General features: G+C 41.0%; 1 protein-coding gene across 3 annotated transcripts in view; it reads right to left on the reverse strand.

Moving 5' to 3' along the window:
- Positions 1 to 27,607, reverse strand: part of nbeal2 (neurobeachin-like 2) — a 146,985-nt gene that overhangs the window by 104,322 nt on the left and 15,056 nt on the right. For all 3 annotated transcript variants that reach the window (XM_061915773.1, XM_061915774.1, XM_061915772.1), the window contains exons 2-4: positions 7,002 to 7,090; positions 6,685 to 6,849; positions 1,346 to 1,427 (exon numbers count right to left, since the gene is read on the reverse strand). In XM_061915773.1, the coding sequence (XP_061771757.1) occupies positions 1,346 to 1,427; positions 6,685 to 6,849; positions 7,002 to 7,090 (336 nt within the window). The remainder of the gene's footprint in view (positions 1 to 1,345; positions 1,428 to 6,684; positions 6,850 to 7,001; positions 7,091 to 27,607) is intronic.

Consider the following 27,607-nt stretch of genomic DNA (forward strand, 5'->3'; position numbering starts at 1 on the left):
TGCAGTCCTGGGTTCAAATCCAGGCTCGGGATCTTTCTGTGTGGAGTTTGCATGTTCTCCCCGTGAATGCGTGGGTTCCCTCCGGGTACTCCGGCTTCCTCCCACTTCCAAAGACATGCACCTGGGGATAAGTTGATTGGCAACACTAAAATTGGCCCTAGTGTGTGAATGTGAGTGTGAATGTTGTCTGTCTATCTGTGTTGGCCCTGTGATGAGGTGGCGACTTGTCCAGGGTGTACCCCGCCTTCCGCCCGATTGTAGCTGAGATAGGCGCCAGCGCCCCCCGCGACCCCGAAAGGGAATAAGCGGTAGAAAATGGATGGATGGATGGATAAACAAAAATATATTATTATTTGTTATATTTTTTTTTAGCACTACATATTGTTATATACATCCATCCATCTATCCATTTTCTATTATTATTTGTTATCATTTATTTATTTTAGCACTACATATTCTTATATACATCAATCCATCTTTAACGCTTGTCCCCTTAAGAGGTTGTATACATGTTTTTATGGATTTAATTCTGTATGAGTCCCTTGTTCTGAAGTATATTTGATTAGTATCTACTTTGGTAATGAGCCTGACATAAGTCTTGATAATAATATTTGTGATTAACATATGGTTTCATATCATTTGACAAGGTTTGTCCTGTTAAACTGTAAGTAGGTTAGATATACTGCAATTATTGAATACCATTCAAAACAAGAGTAAGAGTACTATATTATAGTATATATATGAGTGGGCCCTGGGTCCCTGTGTAGTGAAGAGGTGGGCCCCGAAGTCAAAAATGTTAAAAACCCCTGAACGACGATTGCGTTTTATGTGGCCCATAGTGGTTTGGAAATAATGTGCGTCCATAAGGCATTTCATCTTTGTTGATGTATTTCAGTTTTGACATTAAAAAAAATTTAATCTTGTTTGTCAGTGAAACCCTTTTTAAATCAAAATTCTACACTTGCTGAACTTGAATAACCACTTATCACTTTGATTTCTCAGTTTGTTGGTAAACAATGATAATATTCCAACAAAGGGGCAATAATGTAATAACATATCATGTTATTACATGTGCTGCATTCTCCAAAACAGAGGGGGCCACCAATGGAAATGGGCAGCGGTAGTCTAGAAAACTGACAAATTTTGTTTTGATTGTCTTCATTTTTTTGTGTGTGCGCCTTCACATACATTGCTCCCTGGTCAATTGCCAACATTGTCCATTGCCTTTGTGGCCTGTGAAGCCGTTTGAGACACTGAGAGGGGTATATTAAAAAACTTTAATTTATTGCTTGCCCATGAACTACGCTTAGAGCCTATAACCACTTAGGTGTGTATCCTGGCTTACCTGGTGCAAACAGAAATCCAAAAGCTTTATGGATTCAAAAACAAAAGCAGGGGTCTTGTCATCGTCAATGTTCTCCATGGTTCTGCAATTTGAGAGAAAAAATGGGTTAGGAAAGTGATGTTTCTGCAAGATGGCCATCTATGGTAAAGAACACAACACAGTATAGGTGCACATTGAAAGGCATGACTTCCTCACGCCAGCTTGCGACCTCTTTGCACAATCCATGTTGCAATATCAGGAGAAACAAGATAACTGTAATTTGTCTGCTTCCCCTTAACAGTCAGTTAGTCAAAAGGCAATTTTGCTTCATTTAGTTATTAAGTCATTTTCAAAGTTTGGTAACTTGCTATCTATATTATACTTCAAAGTCCAAATTGTTATCATGTTTATATCAAATATGCCCACACAATCTACAGTAGCTCACAAAAGTGAGTACATCCCTGTGGTATTTTTATTACAGTATTTTATCAACGAACAATAGTGTTGAAATAAAACTCGGATATACTACCTGAACCCAATTGAGCACCTGAAGGTGGAGGAGGAGCGCGAATTGTCAAACTCAGTGGTTCTCAAAATGTTTTCAGTGATGTACCCCCTGTGAACATTTTTTTAATTCAAGTACCCCCTAATCACAGCAAAGCATTTTTGGGTGAAAAAAAAAAGAGATAAAGAAGTAAAATACAGCACTATGTCATCATTTTCTGATTTATTAAATCGTATAACAGTGCAAAATATTGCCCATTTGTAGTGGTCTTTCTTAAACTATTTGGAAAAATATATATAAAAATAACTAAAAACTTGTTGAAGAATAAACAAGTGATTCAATTATAAATAAAGATTTCTACACATAGAAGTAATCATAAACTTAAAGTGCCCTCTTTGGGGATTATAATAGAGATCCCTCTGGATTCATGAACTTAATGCTTAACATTTCTTAAAAAAAAAAAAAATCTTTAACATCAATATTTATGGAGCATGTCCACAAAAAATCTAGCTGTCAACACTGAATATTACATTGTTGCATTTCTTTTCACAGTTTATGAACTTACATTCATATTTGTTGAAGTATTATTCAATAAATATATTTATAAAGGATTTTTGAATTGTTGATATTTTTAGAATATTTTTAAAAAATCTCACGTACCCCTTGGTATGACTTCAAGTACCCCCAGGGGTACGCGTACTCCCATTTGAGAACCACTGGTCCAACTAATTAAATAACTTGCTTGACTGAAAGAGAATTGCAGTGAATTTCATGTACAAGAGGATTAAGGCAGAGCTAAAAACAATGACTTGGTGCTAAGGATGCAGTGCCATATTTTGGGCCCCTAGACTCCTAAAGGGTCCTCCAACCCACACTAAACCCAAAGTCGGCACCTCATACACACACACGTGGTATCACTATCACTACCACTATGCATGCATGCACTGCAAATCTAATGATTGCATACAAGTTGTAAACAGAACCAGTGATAAAGAGCAGCATTGGTGGACTCCAATTTTAACAGGACACGGGTCCGACTTATGGACAATGCGGACCAAGCTCTAACACTGATCATATAGAAAGTGGACCGCAACAATGAATTGGTCAGGTACCCCATAGTCTCTGAGCACTCTCCACAGGACTTCCAGAGGAACAAGGTCAAATACCTTTTACAAGTCCACAAAACACATGTGGACTGGTTGGGCAATTTCCCATGCAACCCCGAGGACCATTCCGAGAATATAGAGTTGGTCCACAGTTCCACGACCAGAACGAGAACCTAATTATTGCATGGGTTTGGTTCAAACCAGCTCTTTAATAAACACAAAATACCTTAATTCAGTTTTTGACTTTATAAAAAAGGAATTAACATATCTACAACATATACTGGTACTCCTCAGGGCTGTGTACTTTCCCCCTGGCTCTTCTCCCTGTATACAAACTGCTGCACCTCCAATCACCAGTTGGTGAAGCTGCTCAAGTTTGCGTACGACACTACCTTCATCGGGCTCATCTCGGATTGCGACGAGGAGAGAGGTGGACCGGCTGGCGTCCTGGTGCAGCCTCAACAACCTGGAGCTGAACGCCCAGAAAACAGTGGAGATGATCATGGACTTCAGGAGAGTCACAGCCCCACCATCCCCCCTCACCCTGATTGACTCTCCCACCCCCGTCTCCATTGTGGACTCCTTCAGTTTCTTGGGCACCACCATCACCCAGGACCTCAAGCGGGAGCCGACCATCAGCTCCCTCATCAAGAAGGCCCAGCAGAGGATGTTTTTGCTGCGGCAGCTGAGGAAAGTTAACGTGCCGATCGAGATGCTGGTGCAGTTTTACTCCTCCATCACCGTGTGGTTCCCCGGGTGCCACAGTCCAGGATAAGCATCAACTGCAGCGCATAGTATGTGCTGCTGAGAAGATTATTGGCTGCAAGCTTCCACCCCTCCAGGACCTGTTCTCCTCCAGGAACAGGAGGTGTGTGGGTCGGATCACAGCTGACTCTTCTCACCCTGTACACAAACTATTCTCCCTTCTCCCCTTAGGCAGGAGACTACGGTCCTCCCAGACCCCCACCTCCTAGCCACCTGAACAATGTATTTCCCTCGGTCATTAGGCACATGAATAATAACAAGATCCGATAGCTCAGTTACAGCTCATGTTATTCTATTCTGTGTTATATTTGTTTTATGTTGCACGATTGCACCAAGAAAAATTCCTAGTTTGTGAACCCGTTCTCAAACAATGGCAATAAAAACTATTCTGATTCTCATTCTGATGTAAATAAGCACCCCTTAAGAAATGTGGTTTTGTTGAAAAAAAAAAAGTGAGTTATTTTTTTTACTAAAAAAGTGCCAACAAATTCAATATTAGATTATATAACCTGTCATTATTCACTTGAAGCTAATTATATATATGTCAAGTTTCCCTTTACTTCAGAGAGAAAAGTATAAATTAGCTGATTTACATCAGTGGATAACGAGTGATAGTAATACATTATTATAATTATAATTTAAGCATATTATCATTAGTGCAATTTTTTGGAGTTAAGTCTCCCCTGTCTACTTATAGTCACGCCTGTGTTTCTACTTTTAATTGAGATTCCTTGAATGCGCCACAGTTATGGGCAGAGATACAAAAGTCAAAGTTAAACACAGCTTTATCTTATACTGCCACAAATAGATTTGTTATATTTTTACCTTTCTTCTACCACAACCTTGTTCCAAAATAATGGTGCAAATGCTTAAAGGTGCTTTCATGTGTGTTCTTGTCTTACTTGAGTATTTAACAAAACCCAAAACCAGTTGGCACCTTGTCCATCCATCCATCCATCATCTTCCGCTTATCCGAGGTCGGGTCGCCGGGGCAGCAGCCTAAGCAGGGAAGCCCAGACTTCCCTATCTCCAGCCACTTCGTCTAGCTCTTCCCGGGGGATCCCGAGGCGTTCCCAGGCCAGCCGGGAGACATAGTCTTCCCAACGTGTCCTGGGTCTTCCCCGTGGCCTCCTACCAGCTGGACGTGCCCTAAACACCTCCCTAGGTAGGCGTTCGGGTGGCATCCTGACCAGATGCCCGAACCACCTCATCTGGCTCCTCTCGATGTGGAGGAGCAGCGGCTTTACGTTGAGCTCCTCCCGAATGGCAGAGCTTCTCACCCTATCGCTAAGGGAGAGCCCCGCCACCCGGCGGAGGAAACTCATTTCAACCGCTTGTACCCGTGATCTTATCCTTTCGGTCATGACCCAAAGCTCATGACCATAGGTGAGGATGGGAACGTAGATCGACCGGTAAATTGAGAGCTTTGCCTTCCGGCTCAGCTCCTTCTTCACCACAACGGATCGATACAACGTCCGCATTACTGAAGACGCCGCACCGATCCGCCTGTCGATCTCACGATCCACTCTTCCCCCACTCGTGAACAAGACTCCTAGGTACTTGAACTCTTCATGTGTGTTCTTGTCTTACTTGAGTATTTTACAAAACCCAAAACCAGTTGGCACCTTGTGTAAATCGTAAATAAAAACAGAATACTTGCAAATCCTTTTCAACCTATATTAAATTGAATAGACTGCAAAGACAAGATACTTAAGAGGAAAATAAACATCCGTACCGTTATAGGCTCAAAGTTCAAAAGCCAGCATTTGTGATGGTATGAAGGTGTATTAGTGCCCGGGCCATGGGTAACTTACATATCTGTAAAGGCACTATTGATGCTGAAAGGTACATACAGGTTTTGAAACAACATATGTTGCCATCCAAGCAACGTTATCATGAATGCCTCTGCTTATTTCAGCAAGGCAATGCCAAGCCACGTGTTACAACAGCGTGGCTTCGTAGTAAAAGAGTGCGGGTATGAGACAGGCCTGCCTCTAGTCCAGACTTGTCTCCCATTGAAAATGTGTGTTGCAATATGAAGCCTAAAATCCCACATCGGAGACCCCGGACTGTTGAACAACTTAAGCTGTATATCAAGTCTATTCAATTGAATATAAATTGAAAAGGATTTGCAAATCATTGTATTCCGTTTTTATTTACGATTTACACAAGGTGCCAACTTCACTGGTATTGGGTTTTGTAAATGATAGGCAAAATTTCAGATAAAGTGTTGTGCCCCTCTAACAAAACAATTAAACAGAAAAGTGCATCCTAATGTCACTTTGTTTCCTTTGACTCATGGCTCATTTTTTAAAGGTTGACTCAAGTTGAGTCAGGTAGTCCACATATGCAAGTAATTTGCAATTTAAAACAGTTTGCAAACAAATGGCTCGTGAACTCGACTTGACAGAAAATTCAAAAGACTCGACTCGTACGTGAACGCCAGATCGCCACAAAGTTGAGGCGGCATGGCGTAGTGGGTAGAGCGGCCGTGCCGGAAACCTGAGGGTTGCAGGTTCGCTTCCCACCTATTGACATCCAAATCGCTGCCGTTGTGTCCTTGGGCAGGACACTTCACCCTTGCCCCCGGTGCCGCTCACACTGGTGAATGAATGATGAATGGATGATTGGTGGTGGTCGGAGGGGCCGTAGGCGCAAACTGGCAGCCACGCTTCCGTCAGTCTACCCTAGGGCAGCTGTGGCTACAGATGTAGCTTAACACCACCAGGTGTGAATGAATGATGGGTTTCCACATCTCTGTGAGCACTTTGAGTATCTAACAATAGAAAATCGCAATATAAATCTAATCCATTATTATTATTATTATAAGTTGTTAGACATTTTAGGAGGAAAGAAAATGAATACTGCTTTCCAAGCTGTACATTGATTAGTCTAAAGTATATTTAGCTCAGCTATAATACAATGGTTGCTAAAAGGTGAGTGGTCACTTTTGTGAGATACTATATGCTTTAATTAGTCCTCACCTGCAGACGATGATCAAGAACTTCAGGAGTAGCAGAGGGTGGGGGATGCTGTTGTTGCTGTCATGGCTGCCTGTTAGGTGCAGCCCACTTTGCCAAATCTGATTGCTGAGGAACACCAGGACCTCCTTTGGAAGCTGGGGCACGTCGGAAGTGCACTCCACCGGCCTGGATGGAAAGGGAAAGTATGCGAGGGAGGAGACATAAGGCATCGTAAAATAAACATGTCAAAGCAACTTCGCTGCAGGGAGTCTAAGTTCAATCTGCTTTGGGGAAAACAGTGGAATCTGCAAGTGTGCGTCAAGGAAAGGACGTCTTACCTACGAGGCTCGAGTGAGTGCACGTCAATGAGCCTCTCAAAGGACATCACAAACGCCTCGAGCCACTGCTGCAGATAGGCCACATCTTTCTGGATAGGGAGTAAATGACATATACTTTAATAACACAAAAGACCAACATACCAAAAATCTGCTACATCCAATCAGATGCAGTAAAAGACAAAAATATAACCAAAACCTGTTTTCATTGTCACCAAAACAATGTGCACATTGTTGCTGGTGTACACTGGCACTGCATCATTCTGTCATAATCTTGTGGTTGGTATCAGCATAATACTGTAATAGCATTCGTCATAGCAGGAACATAGAGCATTTTTTAAAGAAATGTAAGTAAATTAGCATATTTTCAGCTACAGTTTTTTCAAGTGGAAAAAAATGTAAGTGATGTTTTTTTAGACCATAAAGAGGATAATAAGGTGGACTGTTGATGAATGGGTCTATTCAGATATATTTACATACAAAAGGCACACCGAATTATAAGGCGCAATAAAGGGGCCATATTATCATTTTTTTCTACATTTAAAACACTTCCTTGTGGTCTACATAACATGTAATGGTGGTTCTTTGTGTAAAATGTTGTGTGGATTATGTTTTACAGACCATCCTCAGGTCGCTTTCTAACCGTCTCTTCAGGATGTGCCATTTTTTGGGAGGTCTTATTTACATGCCTCCACTTCGACAGCGTCCTCTCCCCGTCATCTTTGTTGTAGTTTTTTGCGCTCCATAGCGAGTTTATTGACAGATATAAGTTAAAACTATACGCTACTTTGTAATATAAATGGCAACAGCAGTGGATGAATGAGCTTATTGACGAAAATGGCGCATGCACGCAAATTTTCGGGACTTATGCAGAGCCCGAATACACAATGGTAAATGGTAAATGGGTTGTACTTGTATAGCGCTTTTCTACCCCTTTTTTTAAAAGGAGCCCAAAGCTCTTTGACAGTACTTCCACATTCGCCCATTCACACACACATTGACGGCGGGAGCTGCCATACAAGGCGCTCACCAGGACCCATCCGGAGCAAGGGTGAAGTGTCTTGCCCAAGGACACAACGGACGTGACTAGGATGGTAGAAGGTGGGGATTGAACCAGTAACCCTCAGATTGCTGGCACAGCCAGTCTACCAACTTCGCCACGCCGTCCCTCCAATCACCAGTTCAAAACAATAGCAAGTACCAATAGGTAAGAAAAGTTGCATAATAGGGCGAAACAAAACACCGGATAATATGGCTCCTAATAGTGCCATTTTGGGGTCCTTAAGAATAACCGTATGTTGAAGCGTCTGACTACAGTCGCCATAATGCTCCGACATTCCATTCAGCGGTGCGGCTTCGTAGTTTACCAAAGTTGTACTAAAACATTTTGACAGATTGTTGAATGACGTGTTTAATGTTCAATATTCTCAATAAAACATGAACGTCTTTGTCCTGCTTGCTTACCGGTATTGGCTAGCATCATTTATTGAACAGGTGTCAACCTGAAGTCCACATGTATTGCTTATGTGTGACTGCCATCCACTGGTCACACTTATCATTACATCATGTACCACAACCAGAATAAGCACAACCAGAAATAATACATCAAGCACACCAGGTTATGAGGCACACTGTCGATCTTTGAGAAAAAGAAAAAATTTTAAGTGCAATAAAGTACATCATATATATAGTACATAAATATTGATATAGTATGTATACATATTAAACTACCTACACATGTATTGTTCTAATTTATGTGAGCCATATTTGGTAAGTTAAACATAGATGCCAATAAAAGGCCCGTGCAATAGTAAAGACGATGACGTTGCAATGAAAAAATAATAAAGTTAAATATACTTTCACTTGTAATGTTATTTGCTAAAAGGGTTACAGCGACAAGACATTTTAGGATAGGATTACAACTTCCCTGAAAAGGGTTAATTTTCAGAGCAAATACAAAGTAATCATATATCTGCTTATGAGATTAAAGCTCAAGGCAAAAAAAATGTCATGCAGTCCAAGGTGGTGTAAAAAAAAAGAAAAAAAGGAAAAAAAAGTACCAAACAATGTGGCACATTGTGTCTTAAAACATTGCACGGAGCAACCCTGATGACCTGAATTTTGTAACAGGATGTTGCACAGATATTTAACTCGTAAAAGACTACACTTTTAGGCAGTTAAAACAAAGCAAAATTTCAGAAAATTGTCAAATTGTCATGATTGATGCAGCCACAACTTTAGCAGAGTTGAGCATAATCTTTTAAATAGCCTTCGTTTACTAATTTTAGTGTGAGCAACACAATTAGCGCTGACGCTATGAAAGAGGTGTTCAGGCTAATCAATCACATTGCACTTGGAGTTACCTGGGCGAATATTTAAGGCACTATTATCCTCATTACAAGAATGCACTAGAAGAATATAATATTGCATACCAAATTATTTAAAATTGCTTGATTCAGCGTCTTCTGTGAACCACATCCTGTCTGCCTTCACACCACCTTCTTCATCTTACACCAAAGTCATCAAGACAACATCAGCTAGGTCACAATTGTAGGTCAAACCTGTCGACAGACTTTGTTTCTGCCGTGTAAGCAAGAATTAGAAATACCCATGCAAACCACAAAGCACATGTTATCCAAATAACAAACTGCAAGGTACACTGAAACATTCTTTAGCGTGCTTGATGAGGGAATAGCCGCAGAGTGTGCATGAACAGGCTGTGCGGAAGCTTATCAGAAGAAGACTGAGTCATAGTGCAAAAATAATACCAGTATATTGTAAACAACACACGGCATGACAATCCATCTAGAGCTTCCCCTAGACTTATTAGGTCAAAAGATGAGGAACATGAGCAGAAAACCTCATTGCACATTATCTTCATAACCTAATTGTCACAGTTCCACTAATAGGAATAAAAAAAAAAGAACCAAAACCATTAGCTGTTCATCCTGGTGAAGTTCACATTACCAGGTGACTTATGAGCCAGTCCATCTTTCATAGTATGAGGCCGAGCAGGGGGTTGTAGGGCGCAATCCTGCGACCCAGTCTCAGATAAACCGATGGCCCCCTCCAGCTTGGCGACTCATTCCCCCACACTAGCGACTAATCAGACTACCGCTCTTTTTGAGCGTCCTTGACGTCAAACCAACGACCAGGAAATGATATGTCACTTGTTTCCTTCGGCAAACCTCTTCCTCTTCTGCGAGTTGTGAAGAGACAAGTGGGAGTTTTTTTTTTTAAAAAACAAAACAAAACAAAAAAAGGGTCACAGCTCACACAATGCATTGGGATGACTGGCATGTGTGGTCAGCAGTGACGTGCGGTCAGGGGAGGCAGTGCCTCACCTGTGATCATGCAAACAAATAAAATATATAATGATAAATTAATTGTAATTGTTAGTTTTCATTTTCATCTAGCCTCGCCAATTTGGATTATTTTTTCTTCAAAATCGCTGAATTTTCGCAATCCCTCGTAAACTTCTCTGTCTGCCGTGCGGTCACAGCGCGTTCTTGTCTGGTGTGTTGCTGAGCGTTCAAAACGGCAGAGAAAAAAGTCTGAGGTGAGGCAAACAGTTCTGGTGTCTCACGATAGGGGCGCTCATGATCAGAGACATACGGTGGCATAAGCGAGTCAAGTGCTGAAGCGAGTAACATGTTTTGTGTCTTGGTGAGCCATCAAAACGGCAGAGAAAAAAATCTGAGGTGAGGCGAACAGTTCTCGTGCCTCACAATAGGGGCGGGGCGCTCATGATCCCAGACATACGGTGGCCTCAGCGGGTAAGTGCCACAGCGATTTATTTTTTCCGCCTCGTGCACCCCGACTTTCAACATGGATGACTACATTTCTGCACTCAAACAGTTTTCTAAAGTGGACTTTCAAGCGAAGCAAGAGATAATTACTAAAGGAAGACCAACGCCGGAGCTGAATGGTTTGTTCCATTTAGCAGGATGGAAAGTTACTTGCTCTTTCCAGACGGAGTGGTATACGTGAAAAGACTGGCTTTGTGGATGTTCTGCAAGAAACCGCCTTTTCTGTGGAACTGTGTGGACTCAAATGGGATTTTGTGACCTAAAGAATTTGCAAAGAAGCCTAGCCAAACATGAGCGGTCGGCCGCTCATATTCAAAGGTAGATTGCGCTAAAAACGTTTGGGATGACGAGGATGGACTTGGCTTTGGAAGAACAGTGGCGACTCAACATCAGTGTCCACAATGCTAAGGTAAAAGACAACCGAGACATTTTAAAAGATGTCATCAATGCGACCTGCTTCCTCGCCAAACAGCAGCTAGTGTTGCGATCTGCTGCTTTTTCATTCTCAGTCTGACCCGTTTATTTTCTGTTTTTGTTCATCACTATGGTTACACATCAGCTCACCTGCTGCTCACGCCCCGCACACCTGCTACAGATAATCACTGTCACTTTATAAGCCGTCCTCTTTTGTTTGTTCAGCCTGGGTTCATAATTTGCTTTCCCGCAACAAGTTACGCCTGCACTCTATATCGTATGTATATTCTCGCTAAGCTTTTCACGCTAGCCATTCATTGTTCATTCCAGTTCTCATGCTGAAGTTTTTGTTTTACTGTTTTATGTGCCTACGTGCCAGTTTATTTCTCATTGTTGTATATCCTAGCTTTTATGCTAGCGTCCTTTGTTTGTTTTATTCTACTAGCTCTAGCATTTTTGTTATATAGCTCTTTTTGTTATTTAAATACATTTTGTATATCTTACCTTTGCTGTGTTCACTTGACGCATCCTCGAGGGAATCGAACCCGTCATCACAATGCCGAACAGACGTAACAGTATGAACCCAGCAAAAAAGAATTCCCTCGCGTCGAAGGAACCCTTCGACTTAGGGTTGTGGTTGGAGCTCCTCCCTTTTCTAAAGGAAATTCTGGACAAATTAAAGGGGAGGAGCCGGCCCGCCTCCAAACCTCCCACCACCTTCCCTTAAGGTCAGTCCCTGACCATAGGGAACGGGTCTGGGATCCCCGTCTGGAGGGAGGGGCTATGACCTATAGCTGTGCTACGGAGGTAGCACAGATACTACCCTCTAAACCACAGCCACCATGCAGACCACCTTTACCTGTTTTTCCCCAGGCCAAGTCTCAAAGGCCTTGTATACCTCCTCGGCCTGTTTATCCCCCGGCCAAGTCTCAACGGCCTTGTAGACCTCCTCCACCTGTTTTTCCCCCGGCCAAGTCTCAACGGCCAAGTAGACCTCCTCCACCGGTGTTTAATATTGCTAGGTCATTACCTCAAGCACGTTCTCCTCCACCGGTGTTTGGCATTCCTCCCAGTCTGGTTCTCACACCAGCACATGACTCTGACCTGGTTTTCACGCCAGAATTAGACTCTCGCCTGGTTTTCACACCAGAAAATGTTTCTAGCCTGGTTCTCACGCCAGTTTCAGACTCTAAACTGGTTCTCACGCCAGCACAAACTCCAGGGCTGGAGCCCACTCCAGTACCAGCACCACGACAGGTACCGGTACCAGCTCCGAGCTGCCAAGCACCAGTACCAGCTCCGCGCCGCCAAGCACCGCCAAGCACCGCCGACGACGAGGCTGGAGCCCACACCAGCGTCGACGACGGGGCTGGAACCCACACCAGCACCACCGACGACTACGCCTGCATTCACGTCGATGACGACTCCTGCGGTTTCCACGCCGCCAATGACGACTCCTGCGGTTTCCACGCCGCCAATGACGACTCCTGCAGCTACCAGGCCGCCTCCGATGACTCCTGCGGCTACCACGCCGCCTCCGACGCCTTCTTCGGCTGAAGCACCCGCATCATCCTCGCCAGCTGCACTCGGGCCTGCTTTGGCTGCAGTCCCCGCACCCTCGTCTGCTGCTTCCAAGCCTGCTGGGATTTCGGTGCTGAGGTGTCGTCCACCACGTCGACCGCGGGCGTTGCCTCTGCGAGGTCGTCCTCCTCGCCAGACATTCCCTCCTCCATGTCGGGCACGGATGTGGCCGTGCCCGGGTCGTCCGCCTCGCCGGGCACCTCATCCTACGAGGCGGCCACTAATGTGGCCTTTTCGAGGTCGGCCGCCAAAACTTTTTCGGCAGCAGCGTTCCACCCGCCGCCGCCACATGATGTGTCCTCGGTGGATTCGGCGACATGCAATCTGGCGACCCTCCACCGTGGCCTCCCTCCGCCCTCCCTTCGTTTGTGAACTTTCTGGTTTTGGGGAGGGGGTTCAAGTTTTTGTTTGTGTTTTTTGAGACATCTGGTATCTGTCTTTTGTTGGGGGGGGAGTACTGTTGCGATCTGCTGCTCAGATCTTCACATGTTTGTTTTTTCATTCTCAGTCTGACCCGTTTATTTCCTGTTTTTGTCCATCACTATGGTTACACATCAGTTCACCTGCTGCTCACGCCCCGCACACCTGCTACAGATAATCACCGTCACTTTATAAGCCGTCCTCTTTTGTTTGTTCATTCTGGGTTCATAATTTGCTTTCACGCAACAAGTTACGCCTGCACTCTATATCGTATGTATATTCTCGCTAAGCTTTTCACGCTAGCCATTCATTGTTCATTCCAGTTCTCATGCTGAAGTTTTTGTTTTACTGTTTTATGTGCCTATGTGCCAGTTTATTTCTCATTGTTGTATATCCTAGCTTTTATGCTAGCGTCCTTTGTTTGTTTTATTCTACTAGCTCTAGCATTTTTGTTATATAGCTCTTTTTGTTATTTAAATACATGTTGTATATCTTACCTTTGCTGTGTTCACTTGACGCATCCTCGAGGGAATCGAACCCGGCATCACAAAGCCGAACAGACGTAACAGCTAGCATTTCGTGGAAATGATGAGAGTATGAGCTCTGCTAATCGCGGCAACTATGTGGAACTCTTACAAGACTTAAAACTGAAGGAAGTGAAGGAGGACTCCTACCAGAAAGTGACGGCTATTTTTATCCAGAAGGACTGGCGCATGGACTTCATTTATAAGTAAAGGTAAGACGGCGATAACATTATTTTTGTTTCGTTTTTAATGAAATGCACATTTTGTGGGCGACACTTTGTCGGACAGAAATTAAACATACCGGTAACCTGTAAACTGCTGCCAATCAAATGGCAAATAATATGCGCAGAGCGCATACTGTATATTTGTAAATCTGATTCTGATTACGTCAGTGCCTCACCAGCTATAATCCTCACCACACGTCACTGGTGGTCAGTATGTTTTTAAAACTGGAAATATTTGTGAGAATGTAGTTAAAATGACACAAATGTGCAATACATCCTTCATTATAGCAACAACTGTGTTTGTTATTGCTACAAAACTATGTTCATATATATATCAAGGTGTCTCAAACCTTAAATAAAGTAGTACCTCAGATTGTGTACTTAAAAATTGTTGCCAAAAGTTTGTTCGTTTTTTTTTATGTTTCCTATCATACAGCCAATCATTGTAATAAATTGCGATACGTTTGCCCGCATATCGTGATTATTCAGTCTACAGCAAAATAATCCACCATGAGACCAAATAAAATTGCAAGTGCCAACACTTTGATTAAGAAGGCGAGAAACACAGTTGAATCCAAAAAAAAAACTTGTAGAAAGTGCAATGGTAGTGTTCGTGTGGCTCTCACCTCGCCTATGAAATTTGTTTGTGTTATTATTTGTGGGTGTCTGGAACAAAAGTCTGTTGGTACTACAAAGTATCGACTCATGTAAAATCAACGATGTGATGTTTTAACACCTTTGTTGTTTGTCGTCAAGTCCAGTAGCAGACTATGTATGCGATGGCTCAAACACTTGGTGGTAAAACAAGCACACAAGTAGCACTCCAACAAAGCAAATACATAGAAGTATTATTGTTGCAAAAATTATTTGCCAAATGAGGTGGTGCGGGCATTTGGTCAGAATGCCCCCGGATGCTTTTCTGGGGTGGTGTTTAGGGCACGTCCAAACCTTAGGAGACCACAAAGAGGACCTCAGTCACCCTATCGCAGGAAGCCCCACCTCCGGACAGAGGAAATTCGATATTTGTGTCCCATCTATGTTATAACATTACTAATTTGAATCAGGGTTCCTGCTTCTCAAAAATCTGATTACAGACAGACACATGTTTTTTACGATCATACAACTCTTACACACAGACTTCTTTACACATACACACATCTGAATACAGACACACAACCATGATAAGGCACACACAACTCTTTCACGGCAGAAACGTCGCAAAAATGTACAAGTAAAAAGACAATCAATCGAGGAAATACGGACAAACAAATATTTTTTTACCCATAGACTAATCATAATACGGACAGAAAACTTAAAACCTGTACAGGCAGTTTTGATTACCCACACACACGCACACACACATTAGTACAAAGACGAGTGAATTGGATTACAGACGCAGATTGAGATATGCATTTGCAAATAATACTTCCATACAAGCATTTCTAATAGAAAACGCTCAGACGTACAGCAAGGCTACACTTTCAAAAATTGCACTACCTCGGTGCTAATTTACATTGGATTTGCCGTATACAAGCTACTGATTAATATTTGCGATCTTACATGCCGATTTCAACACCTCCAAATTTGGTAATGAAAACTACAACTAAGATGCATGCTACAATCAAACAGCTGTAGCAGTATAAACACTTTGTAGGTCTCAACATAAGACTAGACTGTCATATTCAGCTTCATGGCAAAGACTACTTCCTGGCTATGCAACACACCCTAGCCTGTAGAGCGTACACTAATGGCATGTATTGTCTTACAATTGCAACCGCATTCAAAGTTTATTTAATACTTGCAAATTAGACTCAGAAATGTAACAAGAAAACAAGATATGGGGACGGTGTGGCTCGGTTGGTAGAGTGGCTGTGCCAGCAATCTTAGCATTCCTGGTTCGATCCCTAGCTGTCACCATCCTAGTCACGTCTATTGCATCCTTGAGCAAGACATTTCACCCTTGCTCTTGATGGGTCGTGGTTAGGGCCTTGCATGGCAACTCCCGCCATCAGTGTGTGAATGGGTGAATGTGGAAATACTGTTTAAGCGCTTTGAGTAGCTTGAAGGTAGAAACGGACGGTACAAGTATAACCCATTTATATAACAACTAGACAGCACAAAATTCACAATGTTCTCATTGTTAAATACAAACCCTGTTTTCATATGAGTTGGGAAATTGTGTTAGATGTAAATATAAACGGAATACAATGATTTGCAAATAATTTTAAACCCATATTCAGTTGAATATGCTACAAAGACAACATATTTGATGTTCAAACTGATACATATTTTTTTTGTGTTCAAATAATCATTAACTTTAGGATTTGATGCCACAACACGTGACAAAGAAGTTGGTAAAGGTGGCAATAAATACTGATAAAGTTTAGTAATGCTCATCAAACACTTATTTGGAACATCCCACAAGTGTGTGGCCTAATTGGGAACAGGTAGGTGCCATGATTGGCTATAAAAGCAGCTTCCATGAAATTCTAAGTAATTCACAAACAAGGATGGGGTGAGGGTCACCAGTTTGTAAGCAAATTGTCGAACAGTTTTAGAACAACATTTCTCAACGAGCTATTGCAAGGAATTTAGGGATTTTACCATCTACGGTCCGTAAAATCATCAAAAGGTTCAGAAAATCTGGAGAAATCACTGCACGTAAGCAATGATATTATGGACTTTTGATCCCTCAGGCGGTACTGCATCAAAAACCGACATCAGTGTGTGAAGGATAACACCACATGGGCTCAGGAACAATACATAAAATCACTGTCAGTAACTACAGTTGGTCGCTAAATCTGTAAGTGCAAGTTAAAAATCTACTATGCAAAGCCAAACCCATTTAACAAAAATATCCTGAAACGCCGCCAGCTTGGCTGGGCCCGAGCTCACCTAAGATGGACTGATGCAAAGGGGAAAGGTGTTCTGTGGTCTGACGAGTCCACATTTCAAATTATATTTGGAAACAGAGGACGTGGTGTGCTCCAGAACAAAGAGGAAAATAACCATTCGGATTGTTATAGGCGCAAAGTTAAAAAGCCAGCATGTGTGATGGTATGGGGGTGTATTAGTTCCCAAGGCATGGGTAACTTACACATCTGTGAAGGCACCATTAATGCTGAAAGGTCCATACAGGTTTTGGAGCAACATATGTTGTCATCCAAGCAACGTTATCATGGACGCCCCTGCCTTTTTCAGCAAGACAAGTGTTAAAACAGTGTGGCTTCGTAAAAAAAAGGGTACTTTCCTGGCCAGCCTGCAGTCCAGACCTGTCTCCCATCAAAAATGTGTGGCGCATTATGAAGCGTAAAATACGCCAGCGGAGACCCCGGACTGTTGAACGACTGAAGCTCTACATAAAACAAGAATGGGAAATAATTCCACTTTCAAAGCTTCAACAACTAGTTTCCTCAGTTCCCAAACGTTTATTGAGTGTTGTTAAAAGAAAAGGTGATGTAACACACTGTTGAACATGTCCTTTCCCAACTACTTTGGCATGTGTTGCAGCCATGAAATTCTAAGTTAATTATTATTTGAAAAAAAAAAATAAAGTTTATGAGTTTGAACATCAAATATCTTGTCTTTGTAGGGCATTCAATTGAATATGGGTTGAAAATGATTTGCAAATCATTGTATTCTGTTTATATTTACATCTAACACAATTTCCCAACTCATATGGAAACAGGATTTGTATTATGTCAAAAAACTATTATTATTATTTTTTTTTTTTTAGTTTTTTTTTTTAACACAGGAACACACACAAAAATGAAAGGTACCACTCCTTAAATCTGCAGACTTCGAAGTAAGTAATTGTGTTTTTCTGTCTTGTCTGGTACATTAATGGCATATCAATACTCAGGATTCCAGCTACATAAAAAAAAAATCAAACAAGAAAATGGCAACAAGTGTTGATAAAATAAAAACCAGGGGAATTACCTGCTACAGCCATGATTAAAATAACAATGCCCGACAAAACTATTTTTTCTGAGAACCCACACTCATGTGGGCAAAAAACGCCAAGTAAAAAACACCTACCCTGCAAATTTCACAAACCCAGTGACTCCATTCGGCTCTGTCTGCAGCTGCTGCTTGACATTCTGCTTGGTTCCGTCCTCCCTACTTTAGTGTCAGCAAAGAGCACTTTGATAGTCCTGCCTGGCCCTTGTGCTGACAAATAGCGGAGAATTCAAACGCAAGTATCATGTGAGCATTCACTTCTTTTTCTAGTGCAGGAATATCCTTGTGGTATCATCGTCATCATTACCATCATTACCTCTATTACAAATGTGGAAGGAGGCTTCTCAGCTGTGCGGCTGAGCAGAGCCAGGATGTCATGTATGTGCTGCATTAATGTGCACTTAGTCTAATAATCACATGCAATTTCTCAAGCCAAACCACTATTAATGTGTCCAGATTGCCACGCAGAGACTGGAAATATACCCATTTTTCTTTATTGGAATGTCACATGGAGGCTCTGTATCGTAATTTTACCTAATTATCTATCCTAAGTCGGTGATCTGTGCAAGAACAAGCTACATTTCCAATAAAAATTATGTACAGCACAGGCCAAAAATTTGGGCACACCTTCTCATCCAATGCAATGACTTTATTTTCATGACTATTTACATTGTAGATTGTCACTGAAGGCATCAAAACTATGAATAAACACATGTGGAGTTATGTACTACACAAAAAAAGGTGAAATAACTGAAAACATGTTTTATATTCTAGTTCCTTCAAAATAGCCACCCTATGTTCTGATTATTTCTTCGCACACTCTTGGCATTCTCTCGATGAGCTTCAAGAGGTAGTCACCTGAAATGGTTTTCACTTCACAGGTGTGCTTGAAGCTCATCGAGACTTGTGCTGGGTGAGTAGAACATATAAAGGGGAGTACTTTACCAAACAGCTGGGGGGGAACACTAATTACTAAAACAAGGGCAGGTGTGGAGAATTAGTGTCAATGGAAACCAAAAGTAAACAAAAGGAAAGCGGTTAGGGCACGGAAACAGCCTAACAAAGGGAAAAAGCCACAAAATATAAATCAAGCCATGACCCGGGCAACTGATCATGACAAATCATGCTTCAATACTAGGGGTGTAATGGTACACAAAAATTTCGGTTCGGTACGTACCTTGGTTTAGAGGTCACAGTTCGGTTCATTTTCGGTACAGTAAGAAAACAAACAAAATATAAATTTTTGGGTTATTTATTTACCAAATTTGTAAACAATGGCTTTATCCTTTTAACATTGGGAACACAATAATAATTCTGCGCATGTTAATCCATATTAAACTGCCTCAAGGTGTTGCTCAGATTAAATAAAATGACAAAACTTTTCTTCTACAGATAAAAAGTGCAACATTAAACAGTTTCAAGTCAACTTATCATGCTTAATTTATTACAGCATTTGGGGTGACTGTAGTTGATTTTTATTATGTAAATGTTATATTTTTATCAACATGTGATAGCAGTGACCTTGCCATTCAAAACTAGGCTGCTACATTACTAATGATTAATGTAACTATTGCTGAAAAAATAGTACAATAGCAATAGGAGAGACTATTCATCCCTGAACACCATGGAGTTCAAGTGAAATAACAGACAGACAGGGCTTTGCTGCATCTAACACACACACACACACACGCACACGCACACGCACATGCACGCACACACACACACACACACACACACACACACACAAACACACACACACAGCAAAATGAGCTAACGTTACACTAAAAGCTAATTAGCCTTCACCTCAAGCCAGGACTGCTTGAGGTGAAGCAGTCCTGCTAAGTTTCTAGAACGTCAACAGGCTCATAGTGATGTTAGTAGTAGTTGACTGGGAGGTGTTTATTAAAATTTCTGGAGAGTACGCTGCCTTATGCTCACCTGCTAAACAACTATCTGCTCGACACTGAAGCATTGACTACATGCACTCTGAATACACACTGCTGATTGGCTGTTACCGCTCTGAATACGCACAGCTGATTGGCTGTTATTGCTTTGTATGTAATCAATCAGGTGGTTGTGTGGGTAGGACAATGCTGGGTGCTGAGACAGAGGTGGAAGAAAAAAAGCAGCTTGTTAAGACTTTAGCTTAGAAACTCGTTTGGTACACCGCCGTACCGAAACGGTTCAATACAAATACACGTACCGTTACACCCCAGATACAAAACATGTTTTATATTCTAGTTTCTTCAAAATAGCCACCTAAATGTGCAATCAAGCAATCTAGCGCCCCTAAATGTAAAAAAAAAATGGGTGGAATGATACAAATACCGAATGAAACGATATCAAGTTAAGAGTCGTATATAGTCGTTATTACAATGACTAGATCGATACTTTAATCATCACAAAATCATGTCGTTTTTGTTATTGTTTACAAACATAGAATAACATCCTGGACACAGGAGGACTTTTACTTAAGTATTAAGTAATTTACATATTAATTGATCTTGTTACACCACCATCCTGTGATTTTGTCCAATTATAATTTTTATAAAAATAATTTTTATCATTCAATAATGTTGAAAATGTTAAATATAAGTAGCATCATTGATATGAAAAATCTTCCTCCTGTATTGGATCGATACCGAAGAATCACCCAAAACTAATATTGTGCTGAAAAAACAGAAGAATAAGTGCTTATCAAATTCTAACAGAAGTGTATATACTGTAGTAACATGTTACAGGGTTGCCAGTGACAGTCACGCAATTTAACCCATGCCACACTTCACATTTCACACGCAAATACTGTATTGCTCCAAACCACTACTCTATCTTTATTTTTGATTAAACAATTTTCGAACGCATCATGACACTAGTGTCACTTTTGTGGCTTCCTGGCTATAAGCTCACAAGAAGAGTGATCTCAAAAATTAATTGTACATTTCTTTTTTGTCTTGTCTACTAGGTGCATGATTGTTACTGTGGACTGAGCGAGTGTGCCATGTGTTTGACTTGATGGGTTGTTTCTATTCATTTTTATTAAGAAAGTCTACCGACAACCGTTCTTACAGGACCTCCCATTAAGAATGAAAGACATAAAGAAGACAATGAGGAGTGTGTGTGTGTGTGTGTGTGTGTGTGTGTGTGTGTGTGTGTGTGTGTGTGTGTGTGTGTGTGTAAAAATTAATTGTGATCTCAAAATCAAGCAAAAAATCGTCTTATAGAAAACGCTCAAACGTACAGTAAGGCTACACTTTTCCAAAATGCACTACCTCGATGCTAATTTAAATAAGATTTGCCATATACATGCTACTGATTAGCATTAGCAATCATATATGGCAATTTCAACACCTCCAAATTTGGTAATGAAAACTACAACTAAGATCCATGCTACAATCAAACAGCTATAGCAGTATAAACACTTTGTAGGTCTCAACATAAGACTAAACTGTTACATTCAGCTTCTTGGCAAAGACTACTTCCTGGCTACGCAACACACCGTAGCCTGGACAGTCAAATCAAATCAAATCAACTTTATTTATAAAGCACATTTAAAATTTACAACAGGGGTAGCCAAAGTGCTGTACAATGGGCAGGTTAAAAGATAATACGAGAACCGAGCAAACAACACAACACAAACAGAAAATGATAAAAAATAAATAAATAAAACATAAAAACAGGTTCACAACAGGTGTATAATGGGGCGCCATTGCAGGATGGATATCAGTGAGTGTTAAAAGCCAAGGAATAAAAGTATGTTTTTAAGAGAGATTTACGAACAGGAAGAGAGGAGGCTTATCTAACACTCAGAGGTAGGTCGTTCCAGAGCTTGGGAGCAGCAGCGGCGAAAACTCTGTCACCTCTAAGCTTCAGCCTTGTGTCAGGGACCGTCAGTAGCAGCTGATCGGCTGATCTTAGGGATTGGGTGGGGCAGTAAAGCTGAAGGAGGTCGGAGAGATATGTTGGTGTGAGGTTGTTTAGACATTTAAAAACAAATAAAAGGAGTTTAAAATTGATTCGGTAACGCACAGGGAGCCAGTGAAGGGACGCTAATATAGGGGTGAGGTGCTCACGTCTGCGGGTCTGTGTTAGCAGACGAGCAGCAGAGTTCTGCACAAGCTGCAGGCGGGCGAAGGAGGCCTGGCTAATGCCTACATACAGGACACTGCAGTAGTCTAAATGATTCGAGAAAAAGGCGTGTATTAATTTCTCGAGATCATGTCCTGACAGACGCGGTTCGCTATTTGGCGTAATTGATAAAAACTTTTTTGAACGACGCTGCTGATTTGTTTTTCGAATTTAAAATCTGAGTCGAACTTTACCCCCAGTTTTGTGACACAGTCGCTGAGATACGGGGTCTGAGTGCAGAGGCCAACGTTGGGGAAGGGAGAGCGACTTGGACCAAACAACATAACTTCTGTTTTGTCTTCATTTAGGCTCAGGAAGTTAGCTTAAAGCCAGGCTTTGATGTCGTGCAGGCAGTCAATGAGACGTTGAACCGTGTAATTTTGTGCCATGGCACACTAATGGCATCTACTGTCTTCGAATTGCAGCCGCTTGACGTTTCTTTAAAGCATAGAGAAGACAATGAGGAGTGTGTGTGTATGTGTGTGCATTTGTCTTTGTAAAAATGAATTGTGATCTCAAATTTAAGCAAGAATATCGGGATTAACACTTTATGCAGAATTGTGCAGCCCAAGTACACAGAGGATGATGTAAAACGTTGGGCGGGCCGTGCCAGTTTTTATTCTGATCCCGGTGATGTCGCTCTCTGTAGAAACGTGACTAACTCGTAGAACGGCATTCATTTGTTGGTTTATTTTGTTCTGCTTTGTAGAGAACTATGCAATATGTTGTGATTACAGAATTTAAAACAATAAAAACAGAAGATAAAAATTCTGATAGAGAATAAGATATGCATCAAAATATAATGGATCTTTGCTTAACAGATGTGCCACAAACGTTCGGTCGAAAATTTGCTGCTTAATTTTCGCAGAACACATGGAAACACATAAACAGTAAACAAATTCTATCTTACAAGTCAAGTAATTGATAGACTTTATTGGATATTTACTGAAAATAAACTGTAATGAAAGTGTAATACAATGACAACAATAAGCTCCGATACAATCTACATGTCTGACATTAATTCCCACACCAAATTGCAAAGAAAATTAAATAATGTGAATACAATTAAGCCCTATAAAAGACCTTGGCAAAACACAGAGGGCCTGATTTACTAAGATCCAAATTCCACGTGCTAAACAGCGTGTGGAAAAAAATAAAATAGTGTGTACTATGAGCGGGCGTGTTGCGTGTGATCTACTAACACTGAGTGTGCAATTGAAAAGTGGTGCAGACCGCCTTATTCAAATGAGGATTTTGCATGCACACGGGGCTTTTAGCAAACAGACACTTTATAATTTTTTGCAGATGCATGTTGACATGCTCCTTGCCTAAGTGTGACATGTTGAACCAGCAGCACACATCTATAATCTGTAACACCTTTTCTGAATCGCAATCTAGACAACTACACATATGCACACTGACACTTATTCTGTGCGCGAGGCTATGGATCGCATCATCAGCGCATTTGAACAACACTAAAAAAAATACGTCAGTAGACATCAAATGCATCACTTGAATCTGTTTTAATCAGCCCCATAAGTCATCCAGAAGCTATATAATTATAAAAAGAAAATGCTGAATAGGCAATGTGTCTAATATATTAGGAAATGTGTTAATAATCTCGTCTGTCCATTATCTGTCTTTGCAGCGCAAGCACCAATCTTGCAGCCGGATGGAACTGTCAGTTTTGCATGTCCTTCTGAGACATGCTGAATAAAATGCTAACTTTTGCTTCCATTACAGTGACCAGTGTTGATAAATCACAATGCGCGTGCTAAGTTATTTTATTTACATTTTCTCCTCCCAGTATTGTGGCCAATTTTCCCTCCAATTTTTCATGTGTGAACAAACGGCAAAACCCCTTGAGCATTCAGTGGCGCACATGTGAGCGACGGCAGACGTGCACACTGTTATCCACTTATCTTTTTATTCGATTTTGTGGGCGCCCTAGATTTGCCGTGCGCAGAGGACGAGTGATTGTGGCCGTTTTGTCATTGCCCAGGCACACACCAGCGCACATTCATCTGTGCGCTGCGCTGGGCAAACCTCCAAGAGCGCGCCAGGCGCGTGCCAGGCGCGCACCACTCCAGCTGCAGCAAGCGGCTGCATTTAATCATCTGCAATCAACGCACCTGTCACTGATGAGAAGACCTGCCTTCTTAAACTAGCACAACCTGCTATCCTGGTCCTGAACGTAGCTACCTGTTCATGTACAGTAAGCCGAAATTCTACAAGATATACGCATACTCTCTCTCTGTATTTCTCCTCCCTCCGTGTTGATTGGTCTTGTGTCCCCCTTGTCGTCTCCCACGTTATGATCAGTGTGTCTCGTCTCCCTGTGTTCCCCTTGGTTCTCTAGCTGCCCCTTTTGGATCTTGACCTCCCGCCTGGACACAGACATTGACGCCTCTCTATTGCCCCCGACTTCCTGCCAGGTCACGGACTTCCGAGCCAGCCTTGCCCATCTTTGGACTTCCGCCTCTCGCTCAACACTACTGGTAACACTCAACATTAAATTCCCACACATAGACACAAACACCATACACATATTTGGGTTAGTTCACACTTCATATTATTGTATATAAATAAATATAGAGTTAAACGATGTCCCTGTACAATCCGTAACAGTTTTGATGATCAGCATATATGTTGCATACTAATGAAGACAGAGACGCAAAATGGATTGCGTGCAGCTATAGATGTCCCGGTTGTTCAGCTATGTTTGCGTGTGATTTCAAGATTCAGTATGCTGTTGAGCCTACAAGAGGATTACTCATCTACTTTATTAACACTATCAACAATATTTTCTTGATGTTAACAAATACCACCTAAAACGCTATAATGTGGTCATTCATGTTGAATAAAACTGTTTTCTTTCCTGCCCAACAACAACAACAAGCTTTCTGTAATGAAAATTGACTTAAGAAAATATGGTGTATTGGACCAACAATCACAATATTTATTACGAGCACTTAATATGACGTCAATTTATCTGCACAACCAGGTGTTCATACTTACATTTAGGCATTGCAACCACAAAAGAACAAAAACTTATCCAATCTCTTAATTGTCCTTTTTATATGTTTAGTTTTGCCCTAGTTGTCCCCGCCGGTTCGGTGTTTAGGTGCCCTGTAAATTAAAAAAAAGTATTTCCATCATGCGTTTGCGACACATTTCAATATCAAAATGTCTGAAAAACCACCTCATGAGAGCTTAAAAAGGTTTTGGCGATATTTGAGACTGTTTTTCCGAAATATGGGTGTTTCCATTATCAGTTTCTTATTGCGATATTTAGGTTTTACGCATTTGTAGGTGTAATGGAAACGCACATACTGATAGTGTTTTAGTCTTAGTACTTTACCTGTTTTAATGGCTATTTTTTAATGTTTTGAATATTAGTTTGTACTGAAGAATTTTAAGATTTGTTTAAATGAAAAGTGCATCACAAATAAAATCTGTAATTGTTATTTATTATTTTTGGTGGGTGTTGCGTCTTACTCTCTTCAGCGGCCCTTGAACGCACCGTAAAAACATCATAATTCTCTGAGTATAGAACGATCACTCTATTTTAAGAGAGCACAGTTTGTAGGTTGAATGTGCACAATTGAATATCTTAGTTGATCAGACAGTAGTATATCTAAGTTTAGATTGGGGTATGTCATTTCTTAATGGTGAAAAACGTTATCGTCTCTTGTTTTCATGTTAGCATTTAAGATAACGAGCTGACGCCAGTTGGTCCGTGAGTTAATCAAAGTGCAATTATCAATCTCGGTTTTTCCATCATTTTAATTTTAAACTGTTATATTAACCGTCGGGAATTTTACCGTGGTTATCAACCAAACCTAACCCCCCCTCCCCATCCCCCACCAGATTGTAAAGAATGTAAATAATTCAATGTATATACTCTGATGATTAACTTGTTGTGATGACTGTATAATGATGATAGTATATATTTATACCATGAATTGATTAACGTGGACCCCGACTTAAACAAGTTGAAAACTTATTCAGGTTTTACCATCTAGTGGTCAATTGTACGGAATATGTACTGTACTGTGCAATCTACTAATAAAACTCTCAATCAATAAATCAATCATTATTGCTGTTTATCATTACATCGCTAGTTGCATAGTAGCATATGACTCATCACAAACATGAATTTAAGGTTAAATAAATATGAAGAATACAAAGATATTATACTTGCTATAGGGAACTCAGTGGCAGATGCTAAATGAAATAGAGAAGGCTGTCTGAAAATTCCAGACTATGGGAATGCTCAAGTTTGCGACATCGATAACAAACAGGAACCTAATTTACATGTGCACTTCAATAAATGACCATATTTAATGGTGTCATTAACCATTCTGTTTTACTCCTTCAGTTTCAACCCAGGTGGTTGATGTCATGCATATATGGGAGCAAAATAAAAAGTAATAATATTCAAAACAGTTTTCTTTGTCCGAGCAATATGCTTTAAGAGTGTTTGTACAAACGTAGTAGTGGTCTTATTAAAACATTAAAACATACTCAAATGACATGAGCGATGTATTGATCCGAAATTTTAAAAAAAGATCCTGTAGCACGTTCATTATTGAAAACAATAACTAGATGACAAAAGGGATTGTCTAAAATAATTGTTCTCTTTTATTTACAAAAACAACAGAACAGATAATAATACGCTTGAAAATGGACGGTATCGTCCGTCTTTATGTTATTGGTTGTAATCCAGTGATTCTCAAACTATTTTCACCAAGAACCTTGGAAAAAAGCTTTTTAAGTACCACGACACTGACCAATGTTAAAACAAAGTAGCGTAGTAGGCCTAAGTATTCATATAAAAAAAAGGCATGGGTTTTATTAAACACGTATATTCAATATTTTTGGCCGCTGTAACATTACACACAGTTTGAAATTGGAAAATAAAACACTGTACTTTAATCAACTGATCACCACTAGATGGAGCCAGCATCCCACTAGAGGCAGAGTCATGTATAGAGAGAGTATAGACAACCTGGTCTCAAGCGATCTCCTCAATGAATGGTCAAAAGGCATGGACGTGCTGACAGGGCGCCATGTTACGTACCAGTTTGAAGCCGCAGTTAAGCAGCACTGCACTTCCTTATGGTACATTTCTTTTAACTGATGAGTGTTTGCTGCGTAAACATGCTCTGTTGTGCGTTATGGGGATGGCACTACTCGCAAAAAATGTGGAAAAAGGAGAAAGGAGAAATACATGGGAAGTGAAGGTTCGTTCGGAAGGCTGGAGAGCCAATACCTACAGTTTCTTGTGCGCGGTAAGCAAGCATTCATGCACATGGGAAACGTGGTATATTGCCCTCTCAGTAACAGTGAATTAATACACTTAGCCTAACAAAACTTTGCTTCAAATTACACTTTTTCTGTAGGTATCATCAAAAATCCCAACTAACTGTTAAAATATTGCAGTAAAAAGCAGCATTGGTTCAGTATTGAAGTTAACATGGTGATAATGAAATCAGGAGGCCATGACTCCCCACAGCAAAACCTATGAAAAATATTTTAAAAAGCGAAAG

The sequence above is a fragment of the Nerophis ophidion genome, linkage group LG11 (genome assembly GCF_033978795.1).
Source record: "Nerophis ophidion isolate RoL-2023_Sa linkage group LG11, RoL_Noph_v1.0, whole genome shotgun sequence".
Lineage (NCBI taxonomy): Eukaryota > Metazoa > Chordata > Actinopteri > Syngnathiformes > Syngnathidae > Nerophis > Nerophis ophidion.